Source organism: Harpia harpyja, chromosome 1 (assembly GCF_026419915.1).
Source record: "Harpia harpyja isolate bHarHar1 chromosome 1, bHarHar1 primary haplotype, whole genome shotgun sequence".
Classification (NCBI taxonomy): domain Eukaryota; kingdom Metazoa; phylum Chordata; class Aves; order Accipitriformes; family Accipitridae; genus Harpia; species Harpia harpyja.
In genome coordinates this window covers 104,779,143-104,805,581 of record NC_068940.1, presented here as the reverse complement: position 1 = coordinate 104,805,581, position 26,439 = coordinate 104,779,143, and the positions used below count along the sequence as shown (strand labels likewise).

The window sequence follows — 26,439 nt, the reverse complement described above, 5'->3', positions numbered from 1 at the left end:
CTCTGTTCATGTTAGAAAAAGCTGAGATGCCTAGAAAAGGACAAAGACCTAGTGTTTGATAGCCCTATTTAGGTGAGAATGCATGCTGCAGATACTTTAATGCAGCCAAATAATTGTCCCTATTATATATGATACAAAGACAATGAAAATTATTTGGACAGACTGCCAGTATTCTCGATTCAGAGGGATTTGGTGCCAAGCCCTTCATGCAGGCTTCTATAAAAGCATAGAACAAGAGCCCTGAGAAGTCCATGTATTCATGTGCCTTCACAACTGTTACTAACTTGTCCATTTAATGTCCGAGTCATCATGGTAACACCATTTCAGAATTGAAGGACTTAATTACAAGCCAGAAAATCCGTTTGATACAGTCAAGATTTACAAGAGTCTTAATATGAGACGTTATATCACTGCTTGAGACATGGAGATAAGAAAATGCCATCATACATTCAGAAATCAGCTGAGCCAGACAATGGTTGATCTGTTCAGCAGAAGAAAGAATAATATTTATTTTTTTATCACCTCTTCTTTTATCTTCCAGTTATGGAGCATGATGGTCTTCACAGTAAATTTGCCACTTCACATTTAATTATACAACAACAGAAATGCAGCAGCTGTAGGAAATCTTCTATCTAAGCATGTTTGGTAGAGATGGGTAAAATTTAGACGTCTTAGTTGAGCTAAGTTGATAGAGACCATGGTCTTTTGGAGCCTGAAAAACATCTAACTCCAGGAAAAAAGACTCATTCAACTGCCTCAACACTCATGCTTACAGGTTATGCCACTTTTTCGCATTAGCTGGATGCTGTATGACACTGAAAGCCATGCAAACTCATCTCTCTCTTAGTCTCTTACTTTCAACAGATCGACAGCCATTCAACACATGCTTCCATCCAGCTGACCTTGAATCCTTCTGGATAAAGGAAAGAAACCAATAGAAACAATATCTTGGGCCCCACATTGTAACATGTGTTCCAAGGAGTCACTGCAGAAATGGAAATAAACACCTTCCTTCCACTGCTCCCTCAGACTCTTCTCCCACCCTCAGATCTGAATTCAGCCATTGCTGTATTTTTCACAGACAGAAGAAAACAAGGAGAAAAATATTTTTTTTAATTGAAAGAGGAAGACACCTCCTTTATGTAAAAGCAGTCAGCTTTTCCATAAAAACTAGATGACATAACATTCCACTTCTTCACTTGTAATTACCTGGATACAGCAAAGGAAAAAGGAAGAGAAGTCCACTTTTCTCTGTTATCACTTCTGTTGTTTAATCAGACTTGGCAGCTCACTGAAACATCCAGAAAAGCAGGGTAAAAGTGTATCAGTGTAATAGTCCTCACTGTTTGGTACAGTTCAGCTTTCTTCACTCCTTTCCAAGCCCTGATGTTCCCATCAAAGAGGTTTATCAATCCATTAATCTACAAGTTACAACAACCATTGGAAAAAAAAAAAACCCAAAACCAAACCAAACCAAACAAACAAACCCCCTCAAGTACAAACACTGGGAATGCAAGTTTATTTTCAAGCTTCTGAATGTTTTACAACACTGGGGAGCAAAACCAGTCACACATAAGAAAATACTTAGCAGTATTCCTAGCAGTCTCCTAGTCTGTCTCCCATGGGTGTCATTCTCGTTCTGTGCAAAAGTTTGCTTTTCTTTTTAACTTACTTGCAAAGAGCAATTATTCCTTAATGATTATCTTATGGAGCTTTATCCTTTCCAACACCTTGGCTTTTTGCTACTTGGCTATCTGAAATTTTCTAACCTGTAGCTACTGAAATAATATAAGAACATGAGAGTGTATTGGGTTTTATTGTGAACTTTGAAACTTTTTGCTTCTAAAGAGACAACATAAAAAGACAATATAAGAGGACTTCTTAGTCATTGTGTTGCAGTTTAACAAGACATTTGGCTTCTTATTTGCATGTCTACTTAATGAAAACAAGGAACAAAGCTTGAACAAGCTGGATAAACTCCAGCTCCCATTGCATGAGGACTGAATTCCAGTTTCCAGAGCTGGTCATCTATGGTGTCACTGAAGGGTACTACTGGTGTCCACTCCCTAGACACATTATGCTACATGGTTCGTCAGTGAAAATGTACAGGAGGTGAACCAAGAAAAGGTGATTTTTCTGTTTGCTGTGATGCATAGCATATCAATGAGAGGGTTGGTTTGTGTTTAGAAGACCAGCCAGTGTTTAATCTGTCACTGCAATGCTTGTCCTGCAAAAGACATCCAGTGGGTAGAACTGCTGTAGAAGTGGATCCTCCTCCAACTTACTTAGTATAAACTGCAATCATTATGTTTGGTGGGTTTTTTGGTTTCTTTGTTGTTTGGATTTTTTCCTAATCAGGCTTTTATATGTGATTACTCCAGATCCTGAGGCCATCTTTAGCACACAGATGTGGTCATTTTTACTCCAGAACTAGACGGCACAGTCCATCTCGTCCTCCTCCACACTCGCATAAGTCCATATCTCTTACCGTGCCACCTCCGGCCAATTTCCGTTTGCACCTCAAAAGGAAAGGAGAATGCTATTTTGTGGTCAAATACTGCTTGGGAGTAGACCGGTGGGAAACAGGAAAGACAGAAATAGTGGCTAGAGAAGGGTAAAATTTAGACAGCTCTGTCCAAGTTAGTTCCTCTGGACTCCCTTTCTAGCTGAAACAGAAAAGTAGGATATTCCAGAGACTGTTTCATCTGGCCTGTCTCAGCATGCCCATCCCTCTGCACTGATGAAAACGTCTAGTGTGGCTAGCTCGGAGTTGGCCTCCCATGCTGAGAAGACTAAATGAACCCCACTCTTCCTTTCAAGAAGTACAGACATACTTTATGTGAGTCCTCTCTTCCTACTTAATGACTATGGGCCCAACAATCAAAGTTTAGTATTAGAGCTGTCACAGTTAAGTAAACAAAAAAGTCCCACTTTCATTTTTAACTTACCTGGTTTCAATTTCTACCTGGTCGTCCTCTGTCCACCTTCCTCTGCTGAACTGAAAAGTCTCAGCACTAAGTAACTTTCTCCCATCAAAGTAGTTATATTTTTATATCTTTATGTGTAGCCAAGTCACCTCAGTCTTCTGAGAAATGAAAGAGCTTGAGGTCTCTAACTTTAACACTGTAAAACATTTTGTCCACCACTAGAATATTTTATCAGCTTTTTTTATCTTCTCCCATTTTTTTTTAAGTATTCCAGTAAAGATCTCACCAACGTTGCCTACACAATTAAACACATTCACTCCCCATCGCTTGCTCTTCCTCAGTTGCTAAGGGATGTTGTCTTGTTTCCATCTGCTTCTAGAAAAGTATAATCTGCAGCAAGTTGCTTAATCAACATTCACCAGTTTGTGGCTAAGAAATGATACTACTTTGCTATTTAAGACGGTGAGGGGAAAGCCATCAGCAATCAGGAGACATTTGCTTTCTGTTGTTGACAGCTATGTATACCATGCATTGGCATATTCACAGAAACACACAGTGGGTCCAGACCAGCCACTAAAGCCTGTTTTCACATCTGATTCTTATTAGAAATATGCCTTCCCAGATGTTTAATAGGAAGGAAATTTCTAAATTGAGGTGCTGTATGTCTGGGACGTCAAGCTGATTGTAAAGCTATGGTCTACCATCAGAAGAGATTAGGATTATTAATAGACTAGTGAACAGGAGTGTTAACTAAACACAAGCATCACTAGAGCAGTCAACAATTCGTAGCCATAAGCTCAACCAAAAGATTAAGAAGTGTTAATATATTTGAAGATATTTGTTTTACTATTTCAGAAATTTCTGACAAAATTAAGGAAGTGTGGACTGTGGCACATGTAGACAATTAAATACTGTTTGAAAGCTTAATTAGCCCTAGACTTTAATCTTGGAAAATGGAGATTTAGTCAATACAGCCCATGGAGTCTAGAGAGGGTCAGCTAACTCTAACACAGACAACTGTACTTGGTCCTTTGACTATTTCACTGACTGTGGTGATTAGGGACAGGATTCATCTCCTAAACACACCTTTGACACTCTAGGGGATGCCCGGTGGGGTGATATATATGAATCAGGACTCTCCCTTTTTAGGAGCTGCAGGTAGAAACCAGCAGACTCTGTTTAGTCTGACAGTGAATCCCAGTCATACTCTAAAGTAGCTATCATCTCAGCTACCCTGCAGTCAGAAAAGAGGGGGAAATTCCAGGGTTTCAACCCATTCTAAAATATGGAGGATAAACTGTTATGTTTCCTATATAATTTATTTAAGATGCATTCTTATCACAACAACTAGTCTGTATAAATTGACCTGGATACTAAGCTAAATGGAATGATTCCTGTCCTATCAACAGTAAAATTCTGATTTATATATTCTAAATGGAAAAACAGACTTATGAACATGAAGATATACTGGGAAGCTTCATAAGCATATTAAAAGTACTATAAAATAATATTTCAGTATTGGGTAATCAGCATAAATTTAAATTCTTTCCAATTTAATCATAGACCTTTAGTAAATGGAGATCTCTTTGCATCACTGCAGCAGCTTGTACTTTCAGGTCTGGACCTAGCATGGGTTTTCTGAGCCCTGCTATAGTACAAAAATGTGCGGAAAGGATAAAAAATGCTTGACAGAATAGCAAAGTAGTAAAAGTTCATTTCTCCACTAGATGGCTTCATTCCCACGAAGATAATTGAAATGAAATTCAGCTTCGTTGATTCCCATGTTAACAGACAATCCTAAGAAACTAAAAGATTTGATTATCTGCTTGTATGAAACTGATTATTAACTCTATATATCTGCCAGTGAAAGCAATATTGTAAAGGATATAGTTTCCTTACCTCTTGGTTCAGGAAACAGTAGAGAACTGCTACAATAAACCCCTAAAAAAGACCAAAAAAAAAAAAAGTGTTGAGTGTTAGTACAGTTTCAAAAAGCCACTATCTGACTTCATGATGGTGCTGTGTATGTGAATTAATGAGTATCACTATAGGTTGGAGGATTGTTATAAATTGGAAAATTCTTTATGTATCTCCGATAAAGCTGATCAGCCAGATAATCAACTAGTTAGTGGCATTTCACCAAAGTCAGTAACACAACATGAATTCACAAGAACAGATGATATGGCAGCTGAAGTTCTCCTATATTATGCTTACAAAAGTATGGTCCATTCTACAGCCAAACACACTGTGAGCTAATCCTTTACACAGTGTAAATCAGTAAGAAATCATAGACTTTGTAAGGAGATCCATGTATGGAGGTCATACAACTTTCCAGTCAACTTCTGTGTCTTTGCAGTGTATCAGATGAGATCAAATTCTGGCCTACTGAACACTTCTTTTAAGATTCTCAATTGAGATAAACCCAGGAAAATCCTAGAGGGGTCAATGGACCTATGTGATCAGATACCATATAAACACCTCATCCTTTTATTCAGTTAACTTATTCCTTACATTGTTAATTAACTCAGTGAAGGCCAGCTCCAAGTAGGGTCAGGATTAAGATGTGCAGGGTTTATTGGACAGGACTGACACAATGGATTAAATCCTCAAGAGGACTAAACCAGCACAACTGCTGGATTTTTGGTGAGGCTCACTGACAAATGATGCCATGCAACCATTCAGAGGGGGGTATGCTCTCTTGGGAAGTTTGGTAGGATTGCCCACAGCTGCTTCTTGTCGTCTCTGAGGTGCAGCACAGGGAAAGGGAGGAAAGCAAAGGGCACCTGGTTGCTGCCTTGCACATAACCCAGGTAGCAAAGCCACCTGGAGGGTATGTGAGAGCAGCCCCAGTAGCTGTTCTAGCTGGCACCAAGCTCCTCAAGCTGTCCATGCCCTGTGCCCCAATTCAGAGCAGTTGGGGGCATCCAAAGTACACAAATATTTTGCTTACCCAGGAGGGAAACGCATGTAGAATTCCTCAGGGCAGTAGTCTGTATTGGGCTGATATGTGCATCAGGCAGTATTCGATGTTTATATGTTTGCCTCTCAATTTATTCTTTGCCAAAGAATTAGCAAGTGGGCTGGACCTATAGCTCTGATTGCCCCTGGATAACTTAATGTCAGCCCAAATCACCCTGATCTTGTCAGTGAAGTCAGGGAAGGTATGTGGATTACCACTGGTAGCAAAGAAGGTTTTCCATACTTGACTTTGACCCACCATCCAATTACACATGCATCTGAAAGCCTTGGCCTTGTATTTGCAAAATCTGCAAATATACAGACTAGCCTACAGCCAAGTAGGATGTAGGTCACATCTTCAGATATTGTAACTCAGCAAAGAACCATGAACGCTGTGAGGAGACATTAGCTTCAGGATCCAATGATTTTTTGTGCAATACTAGTTGTCATGTGGACACTAGATTAAATTAGAAAATCTACTAAGAAGAAACTGAAGCCTCTGCAGTCATTTTACCTGAAAAGATCCAAAGCAAAGCTCTAAGTAAAGCCGGACCCCCAGGCTGGTATATTCCGGAAGAAAGTTGAAGACAATATAATGGGTTCCAAATAACGGAATTAGAAGCAAAGTTGATCTTGAGAGACGTCTAGGACATGAGAAGAAGTACAGTAACATTATTTCCCTGAGTAAAGACTAATGCATGCAGTATGCCACAGTAATGAACGGAAGTTAAAAAGAGGATCTAAATATCTACATGTGAAGTTCATTTCTTGGGACTACAGTGGTGTGAAGAAAGCATGATGAGAAACTAGCTGGAGGTTTCTGATGCTTATTGCCTTATTGGCAATACCACGTTCATGGCTCTTCTTATGGTATTTTGGCGTTCTGTCTTTCTGAATGAGATTACGGTTCAGGAAAACACAAAAGAGTAGAACATATTTTGCCCCAACAGAGCCCTTGAAAATTTGACATTTATTTGTAACTAAATACAGAGAAAGTAATATGCAGTCTCCCTTTATAGTCCACGTACAGGAAAAGGCATCTATAAAGGGTAATTTATCCTGCCTTAAATCAGAGATCTAATGTGGATTCAATGAATGGTTTCCTAGTCTCCCCATTGATTGTAAGTAGAAGGTAGACATGCAAACTAATCTCAGTACATCATGTTTAGATGGCCAATATTAGGTGAGATGAGTCTCATCCTTTTAATAATTTTCTTGGGAAAGGGATAAAGTTGGGAATTTCTAAAATTTAATGCCAGCCAAACTGAGCCTCGCTGTGAGACCGGACAAGTGCTTCTCTGTTTAGAAAAGATGATATAAGTTTTTATCATTAAAATAATTTATTTTTTTAATTATTATTCCATACACTACCTGTACTGAGAAGAGTTATTGAAGTTGATTTGTCTAGGGTCTAGTTTTTTCAGCAAAATTCTGATGATGTTGATAAATAGGACAAAATTGACCTGTTCACAATATTTGGGAGGGAAAAAAAAAAGGTTACTTTCTAATGTAAAACTTTGCAATGAAAATCTGGGTTTTTTTACTTCAGTTATTATGTAATTTGTGCAGTTGCAATGAGACCAGTGTAAGATTATTAATGTCATTCCTGTTGGCAGCATTCAAGCATCTAAACAGGTTGCATTCCCTCTTAAAGAAATAGCTGAAGATGAAAACTTGAGAATTTGACTTTGTTAAGGACATTATTTATGTCAATAGCTTGTCTGATTCTTTTAATTTTTGTAGCTCATACCATTTTGAATCTCTTTTGAGAAGGCTATTGCATTAATTTCTGGCTAATATCTTTAGACATCATTAGTAGAATTCATCTGACTAAATATAGGTATCTACAAGAGATGCCTCCATCTGAGCTAATCACCCTGTTCTCCCTTTGTAGTCAATGGAGAGCCAGCCAGTAGAGTCAACAGAGCCTCAGGTGGAGTTGGGGACGAGTCATCTCCTACAAAGGTAGACATCTATTATAAGTAAGTCAGATGAATCACATACCAAAAGTGTATATTCCTCTTTGTTGACTCCAAAGAGAATTGAGCTCAGCTCCAAAGCTAGCTAGGGTCAGTCCTAACTTGCAAATCAAATTTTTTTATAATTGCAATTTGGCACAGCTTTACCAAAGACTGTGAAGCTGCTCAGTTTTCCACAATCAGAGAGTTTCTCCCTAAGCATTTTTGTGTATCCGTACACACCAGCTCTTCTTTAGGTGAGGCTGAATGCTTAATTTTGCCTAAGAATGTCCGCATTTTACCGGACAGTCTAATCCCATTTTATCCATCAGTGATGCCTTAAGTACATTGCAGCAGAAAAATCATCACTGCAATCCCCTGAATTCCTTGACTTCAGAAGTGGATTTCAGATGAGCACTAGTAGAGGGGAAAATAATGGAGATAGAAGGAAATGTAATATTTTATTGAAACATGGCAAACTATGACCAGAATTCAACTTGAGATTCTTCATTCACATTGTTTGCATATATATGCCTTATTTGTATGTATCTGTCCTCCAATTAAATTAAGCTTTTAATAGATGGCTTTAAGGTCATTTGTTAGCTGCTTGCTCAAACACTGTTTGGGTTTAATGACATGTGGGAGTAATCATACATGATAATAATTTAAAGCCCATCAGTTTATTCAATAAATGTCAGGCTCAAGAGCTATTATCATTGTTATCACCTATGAACAGAAACCTATTGCCCTTCAAAGTTTGTATTAAAATTTATGGCTGATTCTGAACTCTTAGGCTAAAACTTTCTCTTCAAATATTATAAGGATGGTTTAGCCACTCACCTGCTATTAATTTCAACCAAACTGACAATTCTATGAAAGTTTTAATTTGTTTGAAGTATGTTTGCTTTGGCAGGGTGGCAGTTCTCTGCCTCTTTTTAGTTTGCATTGGACGTAGGCAAGTTTACAGTAGAAATTCTACCATTCCTCTTCCTTACTTCAAACAACATTTCAGCAAACAGTAACCAGATTTTAATTTAAAAGTCTTTTTTCTTGTAATTAATATTGGCAAACTCAGAAGTACCTACCCCAACAGAAATTATAATAGGTCCTTTGATTAGCCACCAGTAAGGAGAGCCTTGATTAATATCCCAGCATCTGAGAAAATAACAGTAAGTTTAGAAAAAGACGTGTATGTAATCACGGCAATCAATTAAAAATACAACCCAAGAATATAGAATAATGTAGGAAACAATTACTTACGCTGTGTCTTCAAAGTAGAATTTTGCTAATATCCATATAAGGGTGAAAAATGTTGGGAAACCTGCCAGTTAAACAAAAACTGTGGTTGTTTAGTTTCATCAATTAATCCAAATCTTGTCCACTGAAACTCTGCTGTGATGGTACAGATCGCTCATATTCAGAACTGGAATTACCCTTTGTGGTATTGGTGTGTGGAATTGGAATTGTGGCCTGTTCATGTAGCAGGAATTGCTTTAAACTCACAGTATAAACCTAAAAAGAAATTTCCTAATACCCATGATGGAACGAAACAAGTTATGGCATTGACTGGTGATCATGCACCACTGTAAAAATATAAAGGGACACAGAAGCTACTCTGCACATGATATAGTTCTGCCACAGAGGCCTGAACTTGCAACTTCTTACTAACATGAACACAATTCACCTGTGTGATCTCCCCTGAAGTTAGCACTTGAGTGCCCTTCAAGTCTCCCTAAAACACAAAAAGTGATTCAGTTTGCTTAGTTGTCAGGCCTGCCTTAACGTTTGGTGGCAACATGCATGGATTGCCTCCCTGAACTGACCAAAAATTCCCCTGGGCAAGTGCATTCACCTGCCATATAGGAGTTCTCTGCTTTTTCCTTTACACAGCAACTTTATGGGGCAATCACTTAGTTTCTGATTTCTAAGTCACCGCAAAAGTCTGAACAATTAGATTTATTACAGACTATGACAAAAAGGAGTGGGGATGTTGCTGTCTCATGCATGCACTGCTATTTAGTGGATAGAGCTCCTTTATTCGTACAATTGCCCAATGCAAAAGCTGGGCTATAACTATATCAGGACTACAAAAATGCCTGCTATGACTTCAGATGGACCCATTCTCAGAAGAAGACTGTGTAACTATATTCTGCATGAACAGGAGCAAACACCTAACTTTGGTGTTTGTGATAACTCCTTAGAGGTGTCTGTGTTTTCAATGGGAGAAGAGGGTTAAGTGGACTGGATCTCTCTTTGGGGATTCCCAAATGTACTGAATTTTCCACTTATTTCATAGAGACTGTAATGCCATACTTTTAAAAAACTTGATTGCTCCTCACTAGTATGCATGTAAAAATAAAATCAAAGCAATGCCCAAGTTAGGCACTTCAGTTAGGCAGATTAGATTCCACATGCAGTATTTTTAATGGGATGGATAAAGCCTTTTTTAACATCTTGCCTTTTATTCATTTCATGTAAAAGCCTTACTTACCCCAGCCAAAGAGGACAAGCCACCAAAAATATCTTCTCCCGTGAGAAAGGGATGAGAGTAGTAGACAGTTTAGGTAGAGAGCCTCTACTAGCAGCCACATGAAATTGGTCATCATGAAGTAGTGACAGAAAACAACTGAGATCTTGCATTCGGTCTAGAGAACAGGAAAGTCTAGTTTAGGCATTACTCGTGGATACATGTGTTAGATTTGCAGATGTAGTAGGCATCTGTAATTCTGGCTGAGATCCACAAAGAACAAGATCTCACAATTACATGTATGCTTAAGGGAAAGCTTCAAATGTAATATGGCTTTCTGAATAGTAAGGCTTTAACCACTATAATACCTTGGAATCTCCACTGTATTTTGCTTAATATCTCTATGTTAGAAATATAGTTTGGTCTCCCAAGCATGTGATTTCTCCCACAAAAGCATTGCCTTCACTGTACCTTATACAAGTAGAGTTAAATGTCCTTGGACAAATGTTCGAGGACCCACTTTCCTACTTATGCTCAGTTTTAAACTTTTGTGCGGCCACGAGCAATGCAGAAGAATCATCCCATAAACCTCTCTTTGAAAACCATTGCTGTGTTGCCAATATTTGTGGCTTGATCAAAGCTAAGTTGATTGCCTAGGACCTTGCATGTCTTACAACTCAGAGCTTCCAGTCAGAACATGAAATCCAACATTTCCAGAAGAAACATCTTTTAAAAGTTGTGTTATGAGGCACTCAGAGATCTTCAATTTTAGGCTTCAGAATATAGAAGCGTAACGGTGTAATGATGCTACTTTTTTCTATGGTAAAGTCTGTATCTGATTTAGAGTAATACAGGATCACAAACTGATGCATTCAGAACATAGAAGGGCATCAGGTACATGCTTATAGAGGTAAACCATACAGAATAAAAGAATTATATAATTTTCATTACAAGATTAGAAGGAAAAAAGAAGTAAGTATTAAAAAAAAAGCCATGAAAAGTGAAACCATATGCAGATGGTGTGCAAAAAACATCAAGTAGGACAGTATCCTGCTTTTCATGTGCTTACTGTAGAGAAGCTGCAATGATCAATGTCTTCCTCTTGGAAAAGGACAGCATCCTTAATGAAAATGGCAATAGCTTTTAAGATAAAAGTAAAAAAGAGTTGTACATGGATATAATTTCTGGGACAGTGAAGCCTCCTGGAAGAAAAGAAGAGAGGTCCTGAAGTAATTAACTGACTTGTGCTGGCAGTAATTAAAATATGCAATAAGCCCTTGTTTCATCTCAGGTACTTCCAGGCATGTATAGAAAGAACACTTTCACCCACTGAGCTCTCTGCAGGCAGGCAGAGGTAGAAACCTTCCTGATATAAAGCAATTCACCCACAGTCTACATCTTAATCTCCTTCCTTGTTAGGTGGTGCCCTGGTGATGTTTCTGGTCTGCCAAATTTCAGAAGTCTTGGGTTTAGTTTGTGTTCAGTATACCTGAGCCAGGCTTTTGGTTGGCATTATTTCTGGGCCAAGAGAAACCTGCATTTGAGGAATGATCTTTACTGATACAATTCTGACCATGGCTGAACCACTCTCAAGAGCAAGCATGCAGAGATATCCTGTCATAACTATACAGTTTTCTTAATGAACTGGGTAATGATTACTTAGCAAGACCTTTTATACCTTATGCTGTGGGTGAGTTAAATTGCATTAAACCCCTGTGTAGACAGCCTTATCCAGAATTAAAGAATTCTTCCTTAGTTTACCAAAATTACTCTTATGAATTAAATGAATTCAGATAAGAGCTTTAAAACCATTTGGCACATCTACTGTAAATTCTTAGATAATTCAGATTAATTTTTTATTGTTATTAAATACAGGCTATTGGAGGAGTTATATGGCTTCAACTTTTTTCAACTTTTAAATGCTGAATTCCATCCAGATCCAGTAATCTCAGAGTCACCTAATCTTAAAGCTCACTTGGAGTGTGCAGAATATTATTACTGAACTCAAGTGCTAACCCCATTGTTAACTATAACTTTTTCCTCCCTATTGCTAAGTCTCTTTACGTCCATTGTTTCTTTCTTTCCCCTTATTTGGGCTGGTTCGTTTTCCTGAGGTCAGAGTGGATGTCAATAAACATATCTGTTGACTTCCAGACATGAGCTAGGAACCAACAGAGGGCAAGAAACTTTCCCCAGAGAAACCTGATTCTCACAGTATAATAATAAAACTCTATTCTTTTTTGTCTTGCAGGAATACAAGAAATAAACAAAGATTAAAAAAATAAACCGTACATGGCAGCAACCATCAAATCTACATTAAATGAGAAAATAAATCATCAGTTTTACTCTAGATACTCTAAATTATACCTGAAAATGCCTAATAGCAGGATAGTTCAGTAGGAAAGAAATCTTACCAAACATAGCCAAATTCAGAGCCTAACTTTCAAAACATGTCTGTAGTTGTAAATGTTTCAATAGTTATATATACATTGCCATAGGAACAATAATGATTCAGAATCCAGTTCTTTGTGTATATACTTCTTATTAATATAAAATTCACTGAAGCCATAAAAGGCAAGCACACATTGTTTATAAAAAGTTATCTTCATTCCAGCTAAAGGAAGTAAATTTATCTATTGGTTATTTAGGTTCAAAGTGAGTTGCTGAGTTTTGCCAACAGACAGCCGGGATTTATTTCCTAGTTCTGATTCTTCTCATGCCTGGCTCGCTCTGATCACTTTTCATCTCTAGCCTTAATTTAATATTATTAAACCAATATGGCTGGAAATTTTTATTTTTATTCTTCTGGATTTCTATCTATATTACTTTGTTATGCCTAATGTTGTCTTATACAGTCTGAGACACTAAGAACTGTTAAAAGAATCGAAGTTAGAGGATGACTTCACGTACCTGAATGCAATAAGAACTGTCACAGCGATGATGAGTGAGGTGATCGATATACTGTATCCTACAGTGTAGATGATCTTTATAGTAGAGAAGTAGGATTGCTATAAAAGAAGAGAATTATTTGTCACATAACTTGCAGCCAAATGACAGCTGTTTTATTGATTCTGGCAGTTTTGCTTTGTTTGGTTCTTCCAATCTGTTCACATCCCTGACTGCCTTTTTTTCCCCCCTTTTAATCCCACAGCAAAATTCAACTGAAATCACTCATTATGGTTTTTTTGTGAAGACCCATTCCATAGCTACATGGATACAGCCCAGTCTGGTAAAGAAACATGTATTGATCAGAATGGTTTCAAGGTCATTCATAACACCATAAAAAACCCAAGCCAGTCTTCCATGAAGGCATTGTAAAAACTCTAATGTATTTTTATAAGCACTGCCTTTTATACTGTGTTTACTCCACAGCAGGAGCAGGACAATCCTGCCAGCAGCTGGCTGCATGATGAATTCAGAATTCTGTCAGCCTTTCCTTATGTTTCTCCACTTTCCTTCACCCTGCTTCCTTACTTACAATTTTGCCTTCTATTCTTCCTTTTCATTTTTATTGTGTTGTGGGTTGGTTTTTTTTTTCCCCTGGGGTTGTTTTTTTTCTCTTTTTTTCTTGCTGCCAAACTCAATTGTTACTCAGTCAGAATGTCAATCAAAATTCATTTCAATTTAAATGGCATCTCTGTCAGACATGATCTCTGAGTGAGGATAAGCTGACTTCAACTATCACACATGGAAGCAGAAAACAGAATGAAAAAGCTCTAGGCTGCAAATCTTTCCTTTCAATCTAATGTGGTCTGTCTCTTGGGTCCCATTTCAATGTTTTTATATCCTAAAATCTACACAGCTATGCAGTGCGTTGCTACAGTTCACTGTGGGGAAGGGCAGATGCTTGTTTCGAGCCTGAAGTATAACTTAAGGCATTATAGGGCTGACATTGGGTAGGATTTATCTCATTTATTTTAGAATTATTTAAAATTATTTTTAAAAATTAGCTGCCTAACTACGAGCAGCTGAGTCTATAGTAAAACAAGCAGTGCAAGAGCATGGCCACGGGACTGTACTGTTTAATTGTTAACACAATCTTGTTTCTCCTCATTCTGTTTCTTTTCTAGTTAATGAAGGGAAACAAGCACCCCCAGAAGACAATTCAGCTCATTGTGAGATGAGACCTTATCACTTTCTGTTAGCAAGAAAAAGGAGCTATCACTTACACCTGCCTTAACTAGTGTAGGTCAATAGGTCTGGTTTAGTAGAGCAAAAACATTTGGTGCTGAGGACCCTACATCCATGTTGTGTGTATTTCTGACTAGCCATAGTCTAATCCCATGGGCTGAAGTTTTATTATTGGTCAGAGCACACTAGGTGCACCCGACATTTGTCTTCCAGGATAGTTTCATCCATAGGAAGCCAGATTATCCTTTCTGAGAGCACCCCTCCGTGTAAATGCAGTAAGTGGGGATAGCCAAGAGATTTCCTTGAAAAGCTCACACCTGATCCCGATCAAAGCACTAATATAGACCCACTGTGTAGTGATTAGCTTAGACTTACACAATAACTTTTTGAGACTGATGAAGTTAAATGATGTGGAAACCATGCATAGTGGCCTTTTCTGTCTGATGGATGAACTGTGAACTGTGTACGATTACCCATGCACCTGACAATGCACAATTCCAGCCAGAGCTCAGAGAAGTCCCTCAGAGCCACAAAGCCAGCCAGTAAGTCTGGAAGGCACCACTCCATAAGAAACATGTCAAAGCTGGGCCAGGCTGACCTTAGTTGACAGCCTCCACTTACAAATCAGAGATGAAAGACACAAAACCGATCAAGTCCTTAAGTGGACAAAACTACAACCGAGGACTTTACCTTGCGGTAAAATGTGGGCTACTACGAAAAAAAAAAATCCATAGACTCATTTAAGATTGTTTTTACACCAGAAATGTAAGGGAGCAATAAGAGAAGGAAAGAAAGAGAAGAGCTGCATTTCAGTGTGTTTATTTATGCAGAGCAGCAGGTACTGTGGCTTAGAGGCTGGAAAGGAAGTTTGAGATAAACAGCATGATAGTAATCAGTACAAAAAGTAATGGGAAGACAAGAGAAATCTCCCCAGGATGATATAAACTAAATTCTCTCCAGCAAGTTGAATGGACTTCACCAACTACAGTATAACTGTTATTTTCATTCTCTCTATAGAGGACAAAAATGTATAGTATTCCCCTGACTTGTACAAATAAAGACAAAAGTGCAGTGTTTAGCCTGTACAAAGGAAGGCTAGAGTTAGACTAGATAACTAATTTTTAATCACTTAAAGTGATTTCTACCTCCTTTCTGTCAGTTTTATTGTAGTGGAGATTTCTTCAGATTCCACAGAGTTACTCCTCATTTTCTCCACACTAGCTAATAAGACAGCAAAACCTGATCACAAAAGAGGCTTTATGTAACCACAATAATTTTCAGGATTGTGATATTTTTCATTAAAATATGATATAGTATTTTGGCTTGCCTCTTTTCTCTGGAAAAGGAGTTACAGGAAGCTAAGCACATCTGTACAAGAAGTTTGTATCCTTATTATTTAGAGATCAAGCACTATATTTTCCCTGTATGTATAATCTCTAAATATCACCAATTGTGCAAATCTAGCTGAAGAAATATGTCAAATTCTGATCTGTATTACAGAGATGTAGATTTCGAAACTTTTTTTTTTTTCCTTATTAGATATTTTATGCTAGGCATAATGAGAAACCAGAAATCCCTCTTGTCCTTAGTTACTACTGAGTTTGGAATAGTGGTTTTATAACAGCATGTTTGCTGTACTGATGCTGTGATGCCACAAAATCATCTTGCTGACTGATATTACTGAAATGAACATGTCATGATATTTCTCTAGCTGTTATATCTGCGAGCAAGTTCAACAGAACTGCATGATTGTATGGAATTTGCAGCTGGCTTTATTTTTATTGCACTCTTACACCTGGATAATAAAACAACCTTAGTAATTCTCTAAAATAAGTGACGAGTAAAATTTGAATTGCATTCCATACTTGGTAAGAAATTTCAGCTTCAGATGAGTTTTCCTCCCCAGTGGTCTTCAGAAATAGAAAGGAATCCTGTAATGTCAGCACAACACTCACATACTTATTTAATTAAACTTACTTCTTCAAGCGGAATCTCATCTTCTACCGGACAAGCAATATGGTAGGGAGGGAATGGGTCAGACCAGCCTTTCTTTGTGCAGTTCCTTTTTACTATTCCAGCTGAAACAGAAGCACTTATTTTTTTCTGGCTAAGAGCCACATAACACAGAAAATAAAAACCACAAAACCTCTTGCTGATACAAAGGTTATACCAGGAGAAAAGGATCATCTCCATTAGAATCTCACAGAGTTGATAGGGCATTTTGCATGTGTACATTCAGGTAGTCAGATACAAAACTTTTTACTTTATCTGGAGACAAACAATGGGAAGAAGGGAGAGTACCAAGGTGACAGAGGTAGAGGTGGGAAGGAGTAAAGAAGAAATCATATCAGGGACAAGGAAGTCCACTAAAGAAGATTGGGAAGCACTGCCTCGTTCAGCACTCACTCCTCTAATGTATCCCTTCTTGCTCCTACCTTCCTTGGGTCTTACTCTTTCTTTACAGATCAGAGGCTGGAATAAGCAGTTTGTTCTATGTATGTGGATTGCACATTTCCATGAAAAGATTTATCAGTCAGATGAAGGATAAGTAAGAGAATCCCAGGGCAGGAAATGAATCTGCACAGATGAAAGGGATTTTCCTTATCCCTCATTTATAACTAGCATGTGTTGGGTGAGGCAGAGGTTGGGCTTTACAGTTTCTTTTTCTTGTGCAACTGCCAGATCTAGGTCTTTTCTGGAAGGTCATTTCCTCCTTCTGAGCTTTCAGTTTGTTCCTAGCCATATTCACCCAGAGAGTAAGCAGTCACAAAGGCATCAGTTTGCACAGTCTTTGACCCAACACATATGCTACTTCAATGACAAAATTCTGGTTTGTATTTCCAACCTTGGTCTCAATGAACAATCACATTATTCATTCCTCTGTCTTTCATTTCATCCCACACTAATCAGCATAAATCTTATAAAGCCCCATGCTTAAGTTCCGACCTAGACAACCCGCATACGAGCTCTGTAGGAAACTCACTCAAAAAGCCTATCCCAAAGCCTATGGAAACCAATGGAAATCAGTCTATTGATTTTGTGTTCTTTGGCTCAGGGCCTCATCACAGACTATGGGATTATATCCAGTTATGGATAACGCTTAAAATATGAGAAGAACTGCTAAGCTCCCTCGAATCCTACTGAAATCTTTGCAGTAATACTCTGATCCAGCTAGAGAGCAGGAACTTTCAATGTTCTGTCTTCATCCCCATTTTAAAAATACTCTTGCCAGACATGCAACACAATAGGAGTACAACCATGATAGTACGTCACCTGGCTCCTTCATGAAGTGAAAAAGGATGTTTGGGCATGGTAAGGCAATAGTTTCTCCAGCATCTGCCTCTGGCCAGCACAGTAATTTGTCCCAAGTTCTCTTGCAATCTCAGACAGAAAGTGAAATATATTTTTAAGCATAATTATATTTCAGCAAAATAAAAAAACAAACCTTTTTAAAATTTGCCACTCTACCCCTTACATATCTTTTAAAAATAGTTTAGCCACAATTTTTATTCTATAATGAGAAATAAACACCTCCAGAGGACTATTTAATCTGCTTTAGTTAGACCCCTTGTGTTAGATTGGGGTGGGGTTTCAGACACGATGCAATAAATGAAAATGTATTGTGGAAATAGGAGGGAGAGTGATGCTGGAAGAAAGACCAGGTTACAGTACTTGTTAAGGAGTTACCCTGTGTTTAAAGATCAACACACCCTCACATAACAAGCATGATGCCATGATAGCATGCACTTGGGGGAGGAATAGGACAAGGACACAAGGATTCACTCAGGTATATTGACTATCCATATCTGAATGTGAAAAAAATATTGAAGAAAATAATTGAAAGGAATGGGAGTAGATGGAAGAAGAGCTGACCAGAGAACAGGGATATGGGACAATAAGTAAGACACTCAAACATGCACATTGCTAGCACGGCTGTGTCCTGACTCTGGTAGCATGTCGCTTCTCTCTCACTCTTTTCATTCTTCACACATGGATACCTGCTGGTGTTGCATTTCCACGCTCTTCTGCATCCTCCAGACATTCAGCCTCCTTTTTCTTCAGCTCTGTCATAAAATCACATTCTGGGTGGACATTCCCAGCAACCTACAGGGAGAGGAGTTTCAGCTGATTAGTAAGAAGGGGCTGCGTATGATCTTACGAGCCATTAAGTCCAGACCCACTTTTGCAACTAACAAGGCTGTGTTAGGGACATAGAACACTAGCTTAGGGTTTAGCAGTCAAAGGGTGCCTCCGTCTCTGCACAAATTGCACCACTTTCGGCAGATGAACCCAGCTGAGCTCTGCCAAAGGCAGTTGAAATGTGCTACCTTACATCAGAGCAAGTCATTGGGCAGTGAAGATGGTAGCGACAGCTCTGTACTGGAAAGTTTATAAGAATTCTCTGGCTATGTTCATAATGAAAGACCTCTTTGCTAGGGCCTGGGTTTGAGTGTAGGACCCATTTGCACCCTAACTTTAGCCCCTGCTAAATCTGGGCCCAGGGACACAGAGTGCACTTGGACAGGTTCCTTTTCTTAACAGTGAAAGGCCCAGCACTGCAGGGCATGCTGCAGAGCCCACCTGCTCCTCAGCATAGACATGCCCCTGTCAACCTCCGAATGAAGAAACACCTTGAAACCACAGACAATTACTGCAAAACTGTCTTCTGAATGAGCTCTTCACTCCAAAAGGAATGAATCTGTTCTCTCCCTTCTGCCATCTGCCTTTCTTTACACAGGGTGGGAGGCAAAACTCCTTTCTTTGGAAAAAAACTCTGCACCAAAGCATTTGTTGTTGGTATGCTGGTGTAAAAAAAAAAAAAAAAAACAAAAAAATAATTGGCACCCAGTGTTTTAACAGCAGGAACTTTTTAGTTGCTTTAGCCCTTATTTAGTCTTGTGCTTACATGGACACCACAAGAGAATTAGAAGGCATCCAGAGTACCTTGGCCACAAAAGGACAAAGTCTGCAGCAGGCTGTTCCACACCACAACTGCTGTGGGTGTACGCACTGTGCAGAAATACCCACATCTATATTTCACGAAGCAAGCAATATGTGCCTTGTCCAACCATAGGCATTGTGTCTCAGCTCTATGCCCTGGCAACTGGTGCCAGTGTGCTCTGTATGTGTGAATATACATATAAAGACACAGATACACACAACAGAAAATAAACTCAGGATGAGATTTGCATGGTGAACAGGTGGCTGGCGTATGGCTCAGTTTTGTTCCACCCAGGGAAGATTAATATTCAGGGAATTTGGAAAATAAATAGCTGACTTTCAGTTCATTCAAAGGGCAGATCTTATCTGTTCCAATAAGCTGGTGTTTCCTCTCCATGTTAATGTCCATATCTCATGTTGGTCTGCAGAGCATTTGAACTGCATATTGGTTAACAACCTGAGGCTCTCAGGCTTCTGGAGAATACTGGATTAATTGCACAGCCTTTGCTCTTCTGTGGTTTGGACCCTGGCAGTTGAAAATGGCATGTATCCACATGTATGCCCTTCAAGGAGATAGTCTGCTTCCCATTTACTGCACTTTTAGGAGGATGTGGTTTTCCTGTCAAACTGACAGACAACAGTGCCATGGATCAGTTTAAGGCAGCAATGAAAAGTAGGGCCCCATACTCGAGGCTGAATGAAGTTTGGTGTATGTGAGAGAAAGGAAACTATGAATGCATGGTGCAGAGGCCAGCCATTGCCTTAGCCCCGGGAGGTGAAGATCTGATATTCAGGATACCTCAATGATGTCAGCCCTGATCAGTAAAAACAGGTAGTCTAGGGAGCCCCTCAACTCCACTGAGATATGCAATGGTAGGCAGGATGACAGAAAATTGATATCTGTCTTGAACATCTTTGCTCACTTGATACCTATTCTCATGTCAACATATATTCTTCCCCCCTTATACTGACCCTGGATAATGAAAGTAATCTATGCTGAAAAACTCACTACCCATCATGTACAGCAGCTATTGCAAAAAGTAGCTTTATTAGTCAGTAGAAAAAACAGTCAACCCATTTACTGAAAAGATATTTTACAACATTATCTTGGTTCGGTGAACTGTGCTCAGAAAAATCTCAGTAGACAGGAAATGTACTCATTTACACAGTCCTAAATTACTTCTCCTGGCAAAAAAATGACTAGATTTTGCCTGTGAAAACTGTCTTTGCTGACTTAAATGGTCATGGAAAGAACAAAGCTTGTTTAGTTTATTCACCAGTCCAGGAAACCTTTTTTTTCTTTTTCTTTCTGTCTCCAGACTCCTGAGAACTCTTTACTACATGCATCTCAAATAAAAAGGTGAGGCTGATCAGGTACCAGGTATTTAAATTATTACCTTTTCCTTCAAGAATACCTGACCTTAAGAGATGCTCTCACAGTTTACATTCAAGACAGTGCTAACCACTGCTTGAATAAACACTGAGTGCAAGATCTGCTATGACAGAAACCCAGGTAAAATAAACTAAAAAATTTATTCTACTCCCAGGCTGTGTTCTAGATATATTCATCCCCCTAGCGCATTTGACTACATCTAGCAGAACTTTATACTTTCCGAACATCTCTGAATACTATTCCCAAACAAGGTGTAGAATCAAGTTCCAAACTATTTTGAAAACATCTATAGACTTACTTGTTTAATCTCATTTTCTACCTCTTCCCTTCTGCCCACTTCTGGAAGCATCAAATAATAGGATAGAGGTATGAGCCATTCTTTAAGACAAGAATAAATGTCTGTGTATGTGATTCAGCTCCCTTTGGTGTCTACATCTACAGAGACATCATTACCTGCTCTAGTCATCTTAGGTTCCTTTCATGAGGATAACAGAGAGAAGTTAGCATTTTTGTGCAGAGATCAGTTGAATTATTTTATGCATTTACTTTTGGATGGAATGAGCTATGGTTTAGACTCAATTCACTAGGATTCCCCTGACTGTTAAATCCATGGTTACTTTCTAAATTTGAGCTTCAGCACTGAGTTAGATGAATACTACTTACAGCTACTGACATTATGCAGGCTTGTGCACAGATCATTACAGCAGAGCTATTTTGCCTGGCAACTCAGCTGATAATAATGGTTTGTAGGATCCCTAAAGAAATGAAGCTCCATACAATCTTTTAGTTTGCTACTTTGGCAATTCACTTGTCTTAGGATCCTCCCTAGAGAAACTCCCTCTGTAGTTCACAGATCACAGAATCACAGAGTGGTTGAGTCTAGCAGGAACCTCTGGGGATGATCTAATACAACTTCCCTGCTCAGCACAGGTTCAAGTAGAGCAGGTTGCTCAGGGCTGAGTCCAGTCAGGTGTTGGATATCAACAAGGATGGGGACTCCACAACCTCTCTGGGCAGCTTCTGTTTCTTGTGTTTAAATGGAATTTTCTGTATTTCAGTTTGTACCCATTGCCTCTTGTCTTTTCATTGCATACCACTGCCAGAGGACCATTCAGATTCCCTAGGAATTGAGATGTCCTCAAGAGAGATGCCTCTCTCAATGGACTAGAGGGAAAGTCCTGGATAACTGCCATCTTACTTTGGGGTCTTCAACAAAATGTTTAATATTATGGTGGATGAATGTGGGCCGTTCCACCACAGGCAGCCTCTTGTGTTGGGTACATGAGGCAAAACAGGAATCCAAACTCAGCTTGTTTCTTTTTCTGAATTCTGGTAATTAGTAGAGGAAACATGAAGCAGAGGTTCTAGCACTTTTCATGGTCATTTACATCCATGAAGATGGACAGATGTAAAGTACCACTTCCCTGATAGCCACTTACCATATAGCAGGTGAGATCCGCAGGCATACCTGTTCTGTAGACCTTCCTGAGTAGCTACAATGATTTCACAAAGCTGAGCAGAACATGTGTCTCCTTTTAAAATGTGTTGTCATCAGTTGAGTGGCTCACATTTTTAAGAGTCAATTGTTTAAAAATTTCATGTGGAGTGCAGCAAACCTGGATTCAATTCCCTGCCAAACCTGAGAAGTTTCAAGTTTTTGTTTCCCATTTTTTGAGGGAACCAGCATCCCAATAAGGCTTGTTTAGGGAGAAGGTTCCTAATCAGGCAGCATAAAACCATTCTGCATCTGCACATACAACTTTCAAGTAAAAAAAGGGGATGTGCTTTATGAATTTTGGTAACTGTTAGCAGAACTTGAAAGAAGAGGAAATGGAAGAAGAAAACAGATGAATGGCAATTTTGGAATGCATCTTCCTAAGTCTGTGCCAATCAGAATATATCAATTTTGGACCAATCTTTTAATTGATTCCGTGATAAATACTCTTTGGTGTTACTGATGGGCAAACACAGGGCCTCTTAGTGGGCCCTGATTTTCCAACAGCTTCGCATTCCCAGAACATCCATCACAATTCACTAAGGCAGAGCAAATAGGACAGCAAACTCACTGGGTACTAGATACCTTTAAAGGACTTTGACCTGTGGAAGTCAGCTACACCTTTGTGATGCTTCCACTACCATGAGACAAAATACATGAATAATGGCTTAACTCCAAACTGAGTTGCTGTCAGGGTCCTGAGGGACCTTAGTGGCCATGGTCAGCCTGTCCTGGGCTCTCCCACTACTCTGCCATTGGCCCAGGACCCCTTTTCAGCTCAGTATCTGCCCCCACGGTGCTGTAGGATGGTGGTTGCAAGCTCCACCACAGCCCTGCTCTGCCCAGCCATGGGTCTCGCTGATGTCTCAGCTTGGCCTCAGCCCGTCCTTGTCCCCATGGCCCTGTCCAATCAACCTGGGCTATGTCTGACCCTGAGTCCCCTCACCGGGTCTGATCCTGACCCTGATCCTGACAGGCTGGTATGCAACCCAGTCTGCCCTGCCCCTTCACTGGAGATGGTGGGATGGGCTCTGGCTGGCAAGGTTCTGCCCTGCTGGTCAGGTTATCACTTACAGAATAAATATAGCTTAGAAAAAGTATAAGTGCTTTCCTTGTGGTCATATTTGTACCCCATTTGGAGTTAAGATAAGGAAACAGGTATTTCCCCAATGTTCTTTTTAGAAGGGCAAAACCGATAGGAATTGTGCAACAGGAGCCAAAATAGAAATTTTTTTTGAGAGGACCATAGCTAATATTTAAGGTTGTCCTCCTGAATAACTTTTGTACACAAATCTTCTTGCGGATGAGGAAAACTAAACTAAAAATGAAATAAACACTGATATGTTCCAAATAGAATACGAATTTGCAGTTGCTATATCCATCAGTTAATGTATTAAATGGAGCTGTGGGTTATAATAACCACCGAAAATCAAGCAAATCTTTACCGTTGTCAGAAACCTCCTGCTGAAAGTCTTGTTAATGTGATAAAAATAAAAAAAAACAACAACAAAAGAAAACCATCTTCCAGATCAGGCTCTAAAGAGGGCCATGAAATGCAAACATAAGAAAGTAAACTTCTCTTTTTTTTAATTATTCTCAGTGTTTTCATAATGTTATGCAAAATTTGCTGCTTGAATGATGCTTTTCCTCTATTTTCTCTCATATACATCAGAATGGATCAATATTTGCATTATTTTCACATTACAGTAGACACCATACAAGCAATGATAGCAAAAAATTCTCGGTTTATGGAAGCTGAAAGTCAGCCTTTTAAGCATTTAAAACATCTCCAAAAGTTGAGTTCAGCTCTTCCAGGGAAAGCATTCTAGCAAGTTACACCACCAATGAAAACAGATAGCTGTTTTTCCATCATTTTCTACTCAAATAAGAGTTGTTTACCCATCCTCCAATATAATAAAATACGCAACACATGCTAGTAGATTTTTATTACACACTTACACATAACCTTGGTTTTGGTCAGTGCATAATTGTATTATAACCAATCCAACTTTATAGAAGAAAGTGCTATTTCTCTTGGGTAAATGGGACATGTTCTTACAGAGACCTTCAGAGATATTTTTAACTATGACTATTGGATCCTGATATTCTACTTATGAGCATTCATACTTACCTGCTCCCACTACAGGGAAGCGGAGTTTGTCACACAGATGATACGAAACAAACCATAGCTTCACATCAGTAAAAACTCCTTCAGAGAAGAGATTCACAGAGAAGAGGAAAGGATATAGCAGAAGGATCACAAAAGGAAGATGCTGAAATTACTCTCAAAGGCAAAGAAAATATCCTTCCCCCTCTTTTCACAACCCTTTCCTCATATCTATGTGATCCTGAATGCTGGTTTACCAGTCATTGTCCAAAGCAAAATATCAGCAAGACCTCTAGGCTTTTTAATGCATTTGGATATTTCTAATTCTGTCGTAAGCATCCCTGCTGGTTCGACTCATTTGTTACCTGTAGCATCTCAGCTGCTCCCATATTAAATAATATTAATGTTACCAACAAGGCAGATGAAATTGTAACTAATAAGACTGCATAATCTGAAATTTAAGAAAACTCTGTCAAAACTCAGCTGCTCTGATGTAACAGCTCTCGTCGAGTTTCTTCTTCTTTGTCACTGTCTTTTAAAGCCTACACACAAAAAACAGGGGGTTCTGCCAATTATATTGTTTCTCCTTAGTGAGTATGTGGTAAGAAAGCAGCGAAATGCATTGAGATATAAATCCTACATGTGTCCCTTCTGCCACTGTTCACACTTTTCATAGCATCTTGCCTTGTTTAGCTGAAATCCAAAGCAAATAAAGAGAAAAGAGGCTCACGCAAAAAGTAAAACTGTATCTGACCATCTGCTCCAAGAAGAAAATGAACAATTATTGAAAAACAATGAAGTAAAAGCTTTTTTTCATGCAATTACTTACAAGCACTGCCAGACTCAGGGCGTACAAAGCAGAGTGGTATAAAGCACTACAGTTCATGTTCCAAAGCAAGAGTCAGATTTCACTTCTTTAGCCTTTCTTAGCATCTTTCACCTGCTTTTTGACTTCTCTTTCTCCTGTCAGTTGCTGATTTGAAGCATTTATCTTTTTGCACAGAAGTGACGTAACAGTACAGTGAAGTGGGAAATAAATATTAACAACTCCCTAAGCTGTATTTACCAGCTTTCCACCTTTTTGACTTTGCTGCATGGTCAAAGACTGGACTGGATGGATTGAGTGATAGATTCAAAGATTATGGGAATCCTGTACCCCCTGGCAAGACCCCTGTTTCTTTCTTTATAACACAAAATGATTTTAGGAGGGATGGACCGCTCTAAATGTTGCTAATCTGTATTAAAACAACATGGCTGGCATAAGAGAAACTGTCTCCTAATAGCTAATGTTAATGTCAATTTATTCTAATAAAACACATTTCATAGTATGGCTTCAGAGTATCTGTGTGTGGGTGTGTTTGTATGGAGTATAATGACCATGGTACTATATATTAAAATACAGGATCAACTACAGCTATGAGGAACTAAAGATGTACTTATGGAGGGCTCAACTACATTTGGAAACTTCTGTGGGGATGAAGTCTTCAGGGTTTTGTTGTAGGTTGGATCTGCGAGGGAACTGAGTATGTGCAATGCAAGAAGGTGTCTTTGGAGAGCTGAAGTTGGCAAACTTTCCTTTCAGTGTGTGCATAAGGATTTATTTCATTTTTCCCCAAAGCCTTATACCTTGCCTAAATTGGGCAAGTTTTCACAGGGCTGTTTAAAACAAAATTAGAGCTGTATACCTGCCAATTTTCATCATCTAGTTCCAGAGGATGAAGTTCTAGACCTTGTAAATGAACACTTATAAGCGTATTTATCATGGGCAAATTCTCATATTTTTCCTAACATCATTTCAGAAGCTACAGAATCTCGAGAACTGAAACAATTCCCTGCGGAGAGATATAGCATGGAAAAATTTCAGCTCATAGTGTTAAATTTACTTTTTCAGCTGGTAAAGTTATGAAAAAGGCTGGTAAGAGAACTTAAACCTGCAGAGTCTTAATTCACTATGCCACATGCCTTCAAAATAATGTCTGAAAACAGTATTCAATTCTTGCCAATCAGTGTTTTGCTGATTACCTCATATTACCATTTGAGGTAGACAGCCTGAATATTTACC

The 26,439-nt window shown here is 38.9% G+C and overlaps 1 protein-coding gene across 1 annotated transcript; it reads right to left on the bottom strand.

Moving 5' to 3' along the window:
- Window positions 1-1,471: 1,471 nt before the first annotated feature.
- GHRHR (growth hormone releasing hormone receptor) lies at window positions 1,472-25,263 on the bottom strand. The gene is made up of 13 exons (XM_052791328.1): window positions 25,207-25,263; window positions 18,440-18,545; window positions 17,715-17,822; window positions 16,419-16,519; window positions 13,221-13,318; window positions 11,380-11,512; window positions 10,335-10,488; window positions 9,104-9,164; window positions 8,929-8,998; window positions 7,257-7,348; window positions 6,400-6,529; window positions 4,827-4,868; window positions 1,472-2,519 (listed from the first exon to the last, which is right to left on the bottom strand). The coding sequence occupies exons 1-13, from the start codon at window positions 25,261-25,263 to the stop codon at window positions 2,397-2,399; spliced, it is 1,275 nt and encodes a 424-aa protein (XP_052647288.1). The 3' UTR covers window positions 1,472-2,396.
- Between the last annotated feature and the right edge of the window lie 1,176 nt (window positions 25,264-26,439).